The sequence below is a fragment of the Grammomys surdaster genome, unplaced genomic scaffold (genome assembly GCF_004785775.1).
Source record: "Grammomys surdaster isolate TR1022 unplaced genomic scaffold, NIH_TR_1.0 576, whole genome shotgun sequence".
Classification (NCBI taxonomy): Eukaryota; Metazoa; Chordata; class Mammalia; order Rodentia; family Muridae; genus Grammomys; species Grammomys surdaster.
In genome coordinates, this window is record NW_021604995.1 from 239,404 (window position 1) to 251,096 (window position 11,693).

At 47.8% G+C, this 11,693-nt stretch overlaps 1 protein-coding gene across 2 annotated transcripts; it reads right to left on the bottom strand.

The window, feature by feature from the left end:
• Window positions 1–1,313: 1,313 nt before the first annotated feature.
• On the bottom strand, window positions 1,314–10,950 carry Zscan22 (zinc finger and SCAN domain containing 22). Of its 2 annotated transcripts, XM_028781882.1 has the most exons (3): window positions 10,889–10,950; window positions 6,238–6,722; window positions 1,314–4,112 (listed from the first exon to the last, which is right to left on the bottom strand). In XM_028781882.1, the coding sequence occupies exons 2-3, from the start codon at window positions 6,638–6,640 to the stop codon at window positions 3,028–3,030; spliced, it is 1,488 nt and encodes a 495-aa protein (XP_028637715.1). In that variant the 5' UTR covers window positions 6,641–6,722; window positions 10,889–10,950; the 3' UTR covers window positions 1,314–3,027. The 2 variants fall into 2 exon arrangements, with proteins under 2 accessions (XP_028637715.1, XP_028637716.1); XM_028781883.1 differs by lacking the exon at window positions 10,889–10,950 and having other exon boundaries at window positions 6,238–7,000.
• Between the last annotated feature and the right edge of the window lie 743 nt (window positions 10,951–11,693).

Here is an 11,693-nt window from a genome sequence, read left to right on the forward strand (position 1 = left end):
GTCTAAGGCTGTTAGTGCGGTACATACTTCTGGTGGCCTACGCCGGGAGAGCCTCCACTTCGCTACTGTGTCCCGCCACCTGGCCTTTTGCTGGCCACTTGCTGTTTCCCTTTCCAGTCGGCTTAAGGCATTTTCTGTCTGCTTCAGACTTAACTCCAATGTCCTCAACTCAAAGAGGCTGGAGGAGTCCATTACCTCTCTCCCTGCAAGATCTAGAGCTAATTTCAGGAATATGTCCCTCAATCGTTTTCTTTCCTAAATGTTTCTTGCCTGCTTTTCCCTATAAGGGTAGAGTCTGACACTGTAGCTCTAAGTGTCCACGGAGAGACCATGAAGAGACACACACAGGTGCAGAAGGAACTTGCGCCTGCACAAAAAGGACAGTCATGTCCTCATTGGGACTCATAGCCAGCCTAGGTTTGAACTTGGGAACTGTCAGTTGGGGTGAAGATGACCTGTGACCAGAAAGCTGGGGTAGCCTTGGACTAGGCACTTTTGTGTTAACCACCAACCTATTGCGGTGTTTCTACTCTACCCAGATAGACTCAGGGGTAGGCTATTAGACCGTTTGTGCCGAGATTGGTAGCATTAGTTTCCCTTGGTGCTGGATCTAGTTTCAAGGCCTGTGTAAGACCAGCAGCAGACGGGCGCCCCCTAGTGTTATAATCCTTTGTGAAAAGTTGGATCTTCCCAGCTTTGACCTTAGAGTGTTAGAGCTCCTGTAGGTCTAAATGTCTGGATTGCTCAGCCCTCAGTGGCAGCTGGCATTGTATAGAACAGGTAATCTTAGGTACTGAGATTTCTCAATCCTCCAATGCAGGCTGTGTTACAGCTCTTGGTCTGAGAGCCTTGGGACTAAAGGCTTCACAGCTGTTAGATCAGAACCCAGTGGGTGCCTGTGACTGGCCTGACCTTCCTGTGAAGAGAAGGCCCACGAGTATAAACTTGTGTTTACACAGTTTCCAAACTGCCTCATGCTACAGCTGCACCACAGATACAGGGATCTGCAGCTCTACAAACTGAGGCAGGTTCTTAGTCCTATCTATGTACTCTGCACCTGACACCGCTGGAACAGCCCAGCCCTGTATTTGGGCCTGCGGTGTGAACCTTTGCTTGGAGGACTCCCTCCACTGGCAACACAGAAGCAAATGTAGATGTTGGAGAAGCCCAACCCATATGCAGTCCCTGCCCACATGGTAGGATTTCTAGTACTTTCTATTGAAATACTCCAGCTTGCAATTATCCTGGGGTGGGGCTTATGTTCTTGTATGTGACAGTCAATCAGATGAAGCCACAAGAGAAGACATGGGAGGTTTAGGAAAACAAAATGTATTATGCTAATGAAGATACAGTAGCTCACATACATCAGTGACTGAAAACCTTGTAAAGTCACTCATATTACTCAGGAGGCACAGGAGCCAAGGGATTGTCTTTCTGAAAGAAAGGAAGGCAGGCAAAGTAAACAGGTTATGATTTTAGGATCAGCAGAGTGCTGGCATCCCTTAAGTCTATGGTACTCAGGGCTTCAGGACCTGAGGCAAGGAAGGCTCAGTATAGCCATGTTTTGTTTTGACCACTGCAGCAGACTTATATGGGCACAGGGGCTCTTCCATAAATGTCTTTATTAAGAAAACATGGGGTGGAGGACAGTGACGACCTAAGGGAGGTATAGTTACACTCAGACTAGAGACATTAGGAAGCATTTGCTGCATCTTGTACACTGTGTCCACAGCAAAAAATACTTTGGGAGCGGGGGCCTATACATTGTGTAAGAAGTGCAAGCACAATGACATGGGAAGAGGTTTAGGACAGCTAATAACGGGGTACTCCAGCAGCAAGAGAGTGTCAGGCAAGATAAGGTAAGGTCAAAGTGTTTGGGGAAGCTTTTCAAGGATATCGAAGACAACATAGAGGAAAAAAGGCCCCAGAGTCCCAGGGACAGATAAAAAGGCACACAGGCAGGGGAAAGTATGACTGGCATGTGGGAGGTGAGGCTACGAGGAGTGGAAGAGGCAAGAGGAGGCCAGGTCTGGAGCAAACACAAGACAACAGACAAGGAGTGGAGTCTGCCCAACAGGCAGACCAGTACTTTGAAATTACTTTCACACACTCTGCTCAAAGACAAATGACAACATTTATATATACATTGGAAGATAACTAGAGTAATTGCTTGGGTCAAAGTGACATGTATCCTGGCATGCTTGTTTGTTGAAGAGGTGACTCACTGACAACATACTGTGTCATGGAATGATTCAATGTGATCTGGGTAGCAGAAAAAGATGCGCCAGAAAAGTGGGTGGGGATGGAATGAAGGCAGGAAGAGGTGAGAAAGGAGAGCCCTGATAAAAATCCAGTGGGAGGCAAGGTGCGCTCACAGGACGTGATGCTGGAGGAGGAGCTAGATTAGAGATGAGCTTGAGGTGAATCCACAGGGATTCATGATGAATCCACAGGGCTGGAGCCTGTGAGATGTGGAAGGAAGATGTGGGAGGAGAAGACAGATACTAGGCAAGTGTCAAGCATCACGTGGGTTAAAGCAGGGAGAACATGAGAGGGATGGCATGGGGAGGCAGCCTCCCAAGTCTGTCTTGGAGTTAGGCATAAAGTAATATGGTGGGGAAGCAGGTGTGAAGGCACAGAGTGGGCCATTCTAGGCTGACCATCAAAGGAACCGGCAAGAACAGTAGCCATGTAAGAACCTGAAGCTTGAGCCTTTCTGCCTTGAGGATCTTGGGCCATCTGAGCCTGGAAAGACACCTGCCTTTACTTGCTCTGCTTCCAAGAAACAATGCAGATGGTTAGTTCACTAGTATCTTCTCTCTGGGACCAGCCTGAGTGGGATATGGAGGGCAGTTGGAAGCTTCTAGAAGTGTCAGCAATTGGTCTGAATCCGTGTTCATTAGGGGACTTCCCCTGGGACCTCCAATGTAGAGGTGTTCCCAGATAGCCACACTCTGCCCTTAGACACTGGGTAGCACAGTTATCAAGCCATGGATGTCCAGCCTCTCCGGGAGGCTGTGCTGGACTCTAAGGGGTGCTTCGAGTCACGGTGATGTGGATCTTTAGGTGCACCATGAGAGCTGAGCTGCGGCTAAAAGCTTTCCCACAGTCACTGCATTTGTAAGGCTTTTCACCCGTGTGAGTGCGCTGGTGCTCATTGAGGGAGGAGCTCTGTGCAAAGGCCTTTGGGCAGTCCTTACACTGATAAGGCTTCTCTCCGGAGTGGACTCTCAGGTGCCGGACCAGAGCTGAACAGTCACTGAAGGCTCTCCCACACACATCACACCTGTAGGGCTTCTCCCCAGTGTGGATGCGCTGGTGCTGTGTCAGGTGGGTGCTCTGGCTGAAGGCTTTGCCGCACGTATCACACTCGTAGGGCCGCTCGCCTGTATGTACCCGCTGATGCTGCGTGAGGTGGGTGCTGCGGCTGAAGGTTTTGCCACATTCTTCACATTTATAAGGCTTCTCCCCAGTGTGAATCCTCTGGTGCTGGGTCAGGTGGGCAACTCGACTGAAGGCTTTACCACACTCTTTACATGCATGAGGCTTTGCTCCTGTGTGAACAACCTGGTGTTGGACAAGGTGGGTGCTCCGACTGAATACCTTCCCACACTCAGTACAGGTATAGGGCGTCTTCTGAGAGTGGCTCTTCTGGTGGGCCTCCAGGGCCGAAGTGTTCTGGAATGTTTTCACACATTCACTATCCTTGGAAGACTTCTCTGAGTATGTCTCTGGAGGCACTGTCTCATTATCAAGCAATGGGCCAAATTTCTCCTCTGAAGAAGCCTTGTCTTGGGAAGGGAAGTTGGGCCACATGTTGGAACCGTTTTCTGAGGCATCAGACTCTTGTACAGGCTGGTCACTGGAGGCATCTATGGGAGGCCCCAGAGCTTTTCTGAAATCCATCTCTTGGGCAGTAGACTTCATCCAGAGTTCTCCTATGCGCTCTGGCTGGCTCTCTGAGCTGCTCTCAGGTTTACAAGTGTGGGCAAGGGTAGATTCTGGGGAAGTGCTTCCCATGACGGTCTCAGTGGCCATTTCTGGTGGCTCCAATTTATCGGTATTGCTCTGTTTGCAACTTGCCTCTTCACGTTCCGCTCCCGGCTCCCATCCTGGAATTATTTAAAAAGCACACTGTTATTTTTTCACCACGGATCACCACATAAGCCTCTTCATCTGCTTGAGGCCCAGATCACCTACTCTGAAAGGGAAGCTGTGCCTCACTCTTCTCACATGGCCTCATTTCCAAAAGGAAATTTCCCCCTTGGAGTCTTGGGTAAGAGAAAGGATTCCGGTTTGTCCTCTTATACGACCCTAAACTGCCTCAGGTTTCTGACTTTTCCACCCTCAACCAGGCCATCCATTTTGCCACGGCTCCTGATCTGGCTAAAATGCCAGTAGGAAAGCGTTCATGGGGACAAGGTTGGAATGGAACAAGAGTGAAGGGAGGTGTCCTTGTCAAGTACCTGTGCTCAGGCACCTGTATGCCTCCTCCCTGCAAGCTTAGGCAGGCCACTGTGAGTCTAGGCTGTCCCTTAAACTCAGCAGCTGTCTTTGGGAATAGTGGCCAAACGAGACTCAGTCCAGATGCCTGTGACTGTAATTTCTCACAGCAGAATTCAGACATCTGCTTCTGAAGCGCCGAGTAATAGGAAGGAGAGGCACACCTGCACTGACCAGCCCCCCTCACAGGTGCAAAGGGTATCTGACCATGCTACATCTGGCAACATTTACAGATGAATCCCAGGGATGAGTCAGAGAAGGATGCAATAGTTATTATTCTAGACTACAGTTGAGCTGAGTGGATTCATAAACACAGCTCTAAGCCCAGACTTTGAGCGGCCAAGTGGCCAATCCATAAACAACACTGCCATCATCTGGACCTCAGTCGGTGATACTGCTTGCCTGCCGGGGCTGCTGGCTTATGTCAGGGTTTTGTTATGTGCTACATTCCAAGTGCAGTGTGTAACTTCCACTGCCTCATTTCCATTCCAGGAGGTACTCAGTGGCTCCATTGTAGATGAGGAGACTGAGGTGCTGAGTCCCTGTTATGAGATCACAGGATCAGTTAGGCACTGTCAAGCATGCCTTTAGTCCCACCACTTGGGAGATGGAGCCAAGAGAATCTGAGTTCAAGGCAGGCCTAGTCTACAAAGCTTGTTCCAAGCTATAGTGTTATACAGTAGTTCCAATCCAAGAGCTACATAAGACCCTTCCTCAATAAACAAACAAATCACAGAATTAATAGATATGCTGAGGCATTTGTACTTGATCAGTTAGCTTGCAGCCAGAATGGGACTTGCTCTGGAAGCTTCTGGTCTAGATTGTACAGTGCTTGGGTCCTTGCATCCTACTAAACTTCTCTGGGCTGGGATATATGTGTGAGTCTCCTAGAATGACAAGTGACCATTCCAGCTGAGGGCATCTAACCACTCCTGATCCTCAGATAGGCTAGCACAGGAAAGGCTACAAGAGAGTACACAGGGATACTTATTTCTTTTACCAGCCCTCTCAAGGGATCCAGTCATTTCATCTGGGTCAGTAGCTTACACTTCCTTGGGGGAAGTGCCTCTGGATTACTGTTAGTTCCTGGGATTTGCTGGCCAAAGGCAAACAGAAGATCTGACTGGTTCGGTGAGGCTCACAATAGACAACGCTTGCTGTTTCCCCCTGTCCACTTAGGTAAAAAACAAGTCAGGGACTGATGGGCTACCTTTGCTCACCTTAGGGAGATGGTAGGAAGCTGGGGGTGTAACTCAGCAGTGCTTACTTACATGTATGAAAGCCCTGGGTTTGACTCCGTACTACCTAAAGCTGGGTGTGGTGGTACATCCTTGTAACCCCAGCATTTGGAAGGTGGAGGCAGAAGGATCAGGAGTTCAAGGTCATTTTCAGCTATGTAGCAAATCTGAAGTGAGCCTGGGTACAAAAGACTTTGTCTTTTAAAAAACAAATAAAACTAACCGCAGAAAAATCCAGCCTAGCGGAGATATAGTATGTGAGAGTGTAAGCGCAAGCCAGCTCAGTGTCAAGTGCTCACTCCTTCAGTGATACTCCTTCTGGATACTGCTGTATCTACGCCCCTTCCCCTCAATTGCTTGGGATTTGGTCACTTGTAACCATGGCTAAGGTACAAATGTGAGACTGAGTGCCCGAGCAATAGCGACCTAGGGCTTGACATTGCAGCCAGGCTGTGCCTGAGCTATCAGTGACCACCTGCCTGCTGCTCCCTCTTACCTCTCCTGTCCAGCAGTTGAGTCATATCCTCCACCAGAACGGCGGCCTCCTTTCCACTCTTTGGGCACTGAGCACCCACCCAGGCCTGGATCTCAGGGGGCAGTGCACCCAGGAACTGCTCCAGCACCAGCAACTCCAGCATCTGTTCTTTGGAGGACGACTCTGGCCTCAGCCACTGGCAACATAGCTCTCGCAGCTGGGCTAGCGCCTGATGGGGGCTGGATGCCTCCTCATAGCGGAAGTGCCTGAAGCGCAGGCGTGCAGCCTCAGGGTGGGCAGTAAAGCTAGGGCTGGATTCCTGGCTCTGGGAGTCGCTAGCTTCTTCCTCCTCTTTCACCTTCACCTGAAGGAAGCTATCCTGTTCCCAGAGTACTGGGCTCAGAGGGCTCTTGGGGATGGCCATTGGGCGGAAGAATTCAGTGAGTCACAGGGATGACTCAAGCCTCAGAACTGGGTCTGAAGAAATGTTAGAGCTTCATCACCATCTGAAAAAAGGGAGGGGAGGTGCAGGCTTGAGATAGCCAGTCTGGCTTCCAGTTCATCATCATCCTGCCTCATCCTGTGCCTGTACTACCATGCCTGACTCGATACCTCGCTTCTTTTTAAACATATGTATTTGGGCCAGTGAGATGGATTACCTGGTAAAGGTGCTTGCCACCTAAATACTTATTGTCACACTAGAAAGAGATGAGTATAACGACCATGTGAGTGCCCACTCAGAGTTAAGGAGGATACTCAGTGGTTCCATGCATTTGTAATGTACAACAGAGGGGAACCCACTAAGCTCCAGCAGAAAGTTTCAAATTCATGGTCACAGATGGCCCTGATTAAATTCTGTGGGCCTCAAAAACAAAACATGAGTATGGGAAGATCTGTAAGGAGGATGGGGGGACAACTGAGGTGGGAGGAAGACGGCGGAGGGGTTACAGTAATCAGGATGCATGGCATATATGGATGACATTGTCAAAGAACAGATTCAATGACTCTGCAGGGTGGAAGAAGACTGACTCTTGAAGATGTTATGCTGTGGTGTGAATGCTATATCATAATAAATATAAAAGTCTAAAATAAAGTGCATGTGCTTAAAGCTATACATTTTATGCTAGGATCTTTTTTAAAAAAATTCATTTATTTATTTTATGTATATGAGTACACCATTGCTCTCTTCAGACACACCAGTAGAGGGCAACAGATCCCATTGCAGATGGTTTGAGCCACCATGTGGTTGCTGGGACTTGAACTCAGGACCTCTGGAAGAGCAGTCAGTGCTCTTAACCATTGAGCCATCTCTCCAGCCCTAGGATCTCTTATATAGGCCATGAGGGCCTTGAAATGGAAATCCTTCTGCTATAATAGCCTCCCAGGTGCTGGGATTATAAGCATGTACTATCATACCCAACTTTATTATCATTTACTTTAAAATATTTTCTAATTTCTGTTGTGCTTATTTCTATTTTTTTTTAGGTTTTTCGAGACAGTGTAGTCCTGGCTGTCCTGGAACTCACTCTGTAGACTAGGCTGGCCTCGAACTCAGAAATCCGCCTGTCTCTGCCTCCCAAATGCTGGGATTAAAGGCATGCGCCACCACTGCCCGGCAGGACTCTTCTTTCTCAACAATAAATAAATAAATGGTAGGTTTTATGCTTATGTGGATCTCCATGATGCTGGGCACTCTGTCCTTCAGAGTCTTCCTTCAGGCATCCTTCCCTTCCTTCAATCAGGCCTCTATACAGAAAGGTAATTCTGCAGAGGCTCTGCCTTCTACCCTGCTTTATTTCTCATTGCTCTCCACCACTTGACATATGGCACAGTTATACGATTGCTTATTATCCATCTGCCCTCACGGCAGGGGCTTTTTTTAAAGTATAGAATAGAGTTTACTCAGGGCATGGGGAGGGGAGAAAGGGGGGAGGGAAGAAGAACAAAAAGAGGAGGAGGAGGCCAGCCATGAGCATGTGGAGAGAGACGGGGAAGAGAGTGAGGGAGCAAGGGCAAGAGGGAAAGAGAGTCGGGGGCTTTTCGGTCCAGGCATTGTGACACATGACTGTAATCCCAGCACTTGAGAGGATGAAACAGGAGGATTTGAAGACTGTGTGAGCTACTTAGCAAGCCACTGCTCGTCCCACAAAAAGGAGGGGGCAGAGAGACGAACTAAGGAGGTAAAGGGGCTTCAGTTTACCTTATAGCCTACACATATGTAAATGCCAGTTTTGCTTAATAAATCTTCACTGAGTATCTTCTTGGTACCCAGATCTGCTAAGGATGCCAAGATGAGGAAGACATGGGACCTCTGCTCAGTGCCTTTACTAGACAGATATGAGCTGGTTGATAAAGTAACAACTATATTACGACGTAGAACAGGAACAGGAGAAAATGAGGACAGGCCCCAGGAACTATGTGCTATGTGGCCCTAGCCTCTTTTGTCTGTTAACACATGATGCTCTATGAATCAGTATGACTTCATTTTAAAAGCCGGGAAACTGAATTAGCCTCTAGGGTTATTTTTTTGTCAGTAAATGGACACCTGGTCTTGGACCTCATGCATCTGATGCCCTCCAGTCTTTCCTTTATGGGGGATGACGTTCAGCTTTTCCAAATGCAGAAAAACAGTGAATAGTAACTGCTGCTCGGGGCTGATGAGAACCCACTTCATGTATTCCTAGCGGGTAACAGTCAGCTAAATGCCCTTTACAAAAAGTATGCAATGGGTTGGTGAAATGGTTCAGCAAGTAAAGGTGCTTGCTGCTAAGCCTGACAACCTAAATTCAACCCCTAAGAACCATATGGTAAAAGAACAGAACCAACTCCTTTAAGTCGTCCCCTGACCTTTACACATGTGCCATGGCTCCTCTGTGTGTATACACAGGCGCGCGCACACACACATACACACACACACATACACACACACACACACACACACACAGTAAGAGCTTTAAAGTGGTCATACGTTTTGGCTCAAAATTACATTTCATTTTAAGACTAGTTCTCCTTACATTATAGAACTTACAATCCTCTTGCCTTCTGACTTCAGTATTAGTTTGCTTCAGAATCAATCCCCATTTCTAGATAGGGAAGCTACTAACATCAAGGGATAACACTTCCCTCAGAAGCTTGGTACTTATACTGCAGGGCTTCACTCTGCTCCTGTTAGATAGCATAGCAGCAAACCTTTCCGTAGTCATCAGAATACTCAAGTATACCCCAGAAAGGTCCATATTGTCTCTGATACTGCAGTCAATCCAAAGTACAAACTAATATTTTAAAAAATTAGTCAAGATAAAATCAGCAAATAAATTAATATATTAATATAAATTAATATATATTACACACACACACTCACACACACACACATATATATGTGTGTGTGTGTGAGTGTGCGTGTGTATTTTGTGACAGGTTTGTCTTAGTTTGCACCTTCTATTGCTGTGATAAAACATTGGTCAAAAGCAAGTTGGAGTGGTTATTTTCCTCACAAATTACAGCCCAGTTTGGAGTCCAGTTTTGAAGGAAGCCAGGGTATTAACTCAAGATAGGAACTTGGTTGCAAAAACTGAAGCAGGACATGGTGGAATGCTGGCTTCCTGAGGCTTGCTCAGTCTGTTTTCTTTTTCTTTTCTTTTTTCTTTCTTTTTTTTTTTTTGCGACAGGATTTCTCTGTGTAGGCCTGGCTGTCCTGGAACTCACTCAGTAGACCAGGCTGGCCTCGAACTCAGAAATCCGCCAGCCTCTGCCTCCCAAGTGCTGGGATTAAAGGCGTGCGCCACCACTGCCCGGCCTGTTTTCTTATATAACCCAAGATCACCCCTCTCAGGGCTGGCACCTGAGCTGGGTCCTCCCACATCAATAATTAATCTAGAAAATGCCCTTAAAGACTTGCCTGCAAGTCATCTCTTGGAGGTGTTTTCTCACTTGAGGTTCCTCTTCCCAGATAACTCTAGCTTTCATCAAGCTATAAACAACCAACCAAACTAAGCCAACCGAACAAAAACAACCAGGATACAGGGACTTACTATAAAGTCCTGGCTGGCCTGGAACTTGATACATAGACGAGGCTGTCTTCGAAAAGAACATGGGCCACCACGCCTGGCTCAATTAATATATGTTTTATGGTGGAATTAAAGCAGCTCAAGGGGCCGAAGAGGCGGCTCGGCGGTTAAGAGCATTGACTGCTCTTCCATAGGACCTAGGTACAATTCCCAGCAATCACACAGCAGCTCACGACTGTCTGTAATTCCAAGATCTGACACCCTCACACATATATGCAGGCAAAATTCTAACGCATATAAAATAAGAATAGGTAAAGAAAGCAGCTGAAATGTTTGGCGTGGTGGTTTACACCAGTAATTGCAGTGCTTGGGAGGCAGAGGCAGGAAGACCATGTTAGTCGGCATTTCAACCAGACACAGAGGATTTCACTCATGGCTGAACTCAGTCACAAACCCATCTCAAAGTCCGTCGAAAAGCTCTTTCTGTCAGTCGCTTCATCAGTCACTCGACGTGATCTACAAGGCCACGACACATTAGACGCAGCACAATCTCTGTAGCACATACAACCTTGGTCGGCCAGTCCCACTTTTGGTTTGTCAGACTTACACTCCGTCAGCCGTCCCACACTTCAGTCAGTCAGTCCCACACTCTATGCTGTACTCACAGGCCGTTAGGTTTGCCGTGGGCGTTCGCAGCTCTCACCCCTTCATGACACGGTTCCCGCGCTCACCCGGTCTCCAAACTCCCAGCAGACACTTCCAGAGGCGCCCTGATGACGCACATACATGCGCCTTCCTGCCCAGGGACCACAACTCCTAACGTGCCTAGTACAGGCGAATGGCCTCAGAGTACGTCACGTCGACTACAAGTTCCAGAAAGCACAGCGCCAATTCCTTGGGCCCGCTGGGAGTTGTAGTTCTGAATGCCTGCTAGGGTTTGGGTTTGGGGAGGACGGTAACTCCAGACTGGTGTTTGTTGAGACAGAGGTGGCTGTGAGTAGAAGTTGTGGGATGCGTGGGAAGTTGGAGTATGCACGGTGCGAGTGAGTGAGGTCCATCCTCAGATGGCTCACAACCATCTAACTCCAGCCCCAGGAGTTTTGGTGCCCTCTTTTGGCCTTCGTAGGCACCAGGCACACAAATGCTGCACAGATATACAAGCAGGCAGAATACCCACATACGTTATTTTATTTTATTTATTTTATTTTATTTATTTTATTTTTTGGTTTGGTTTTTCGAGACAGGGTTTCTCTGTGTAGGTCTGGCTGTCCTGGAACTCACTCTGTAGACCAGGCTGGCCTCGAACTCAGAAATCTGCCTGCCTCTGCCTCCCAAGTGCTGGGATTAAAGGCGTGCGCCACCACCGCCCAGCGGTAATTTTTTAAAATCACATTTATTTGGTGTGTGTGTGTGTGTGTGTGTGTGTGTATTCATGTGTGTTGTGGGGTATGTACCACAATGCATGTGAAA

Excerpts from the sequence above, each read along its gene's own strand:
- Zscan22 (XM_028781882.1), bottom strand. The coding sequence starts at position 6,640 with ATGGCCATCCCCAAGAGCCCTCTGAGCCCAGTACTCTGGGAACAGGAT. Across the intron at positions 4,113-6,237 it reads TCAACTGCTGGACAGGAGAG|GATGGGAGCCGGGAGCGGAA; the intron begins GTAAGAGGGAGC and ends AAATAATTCCAG.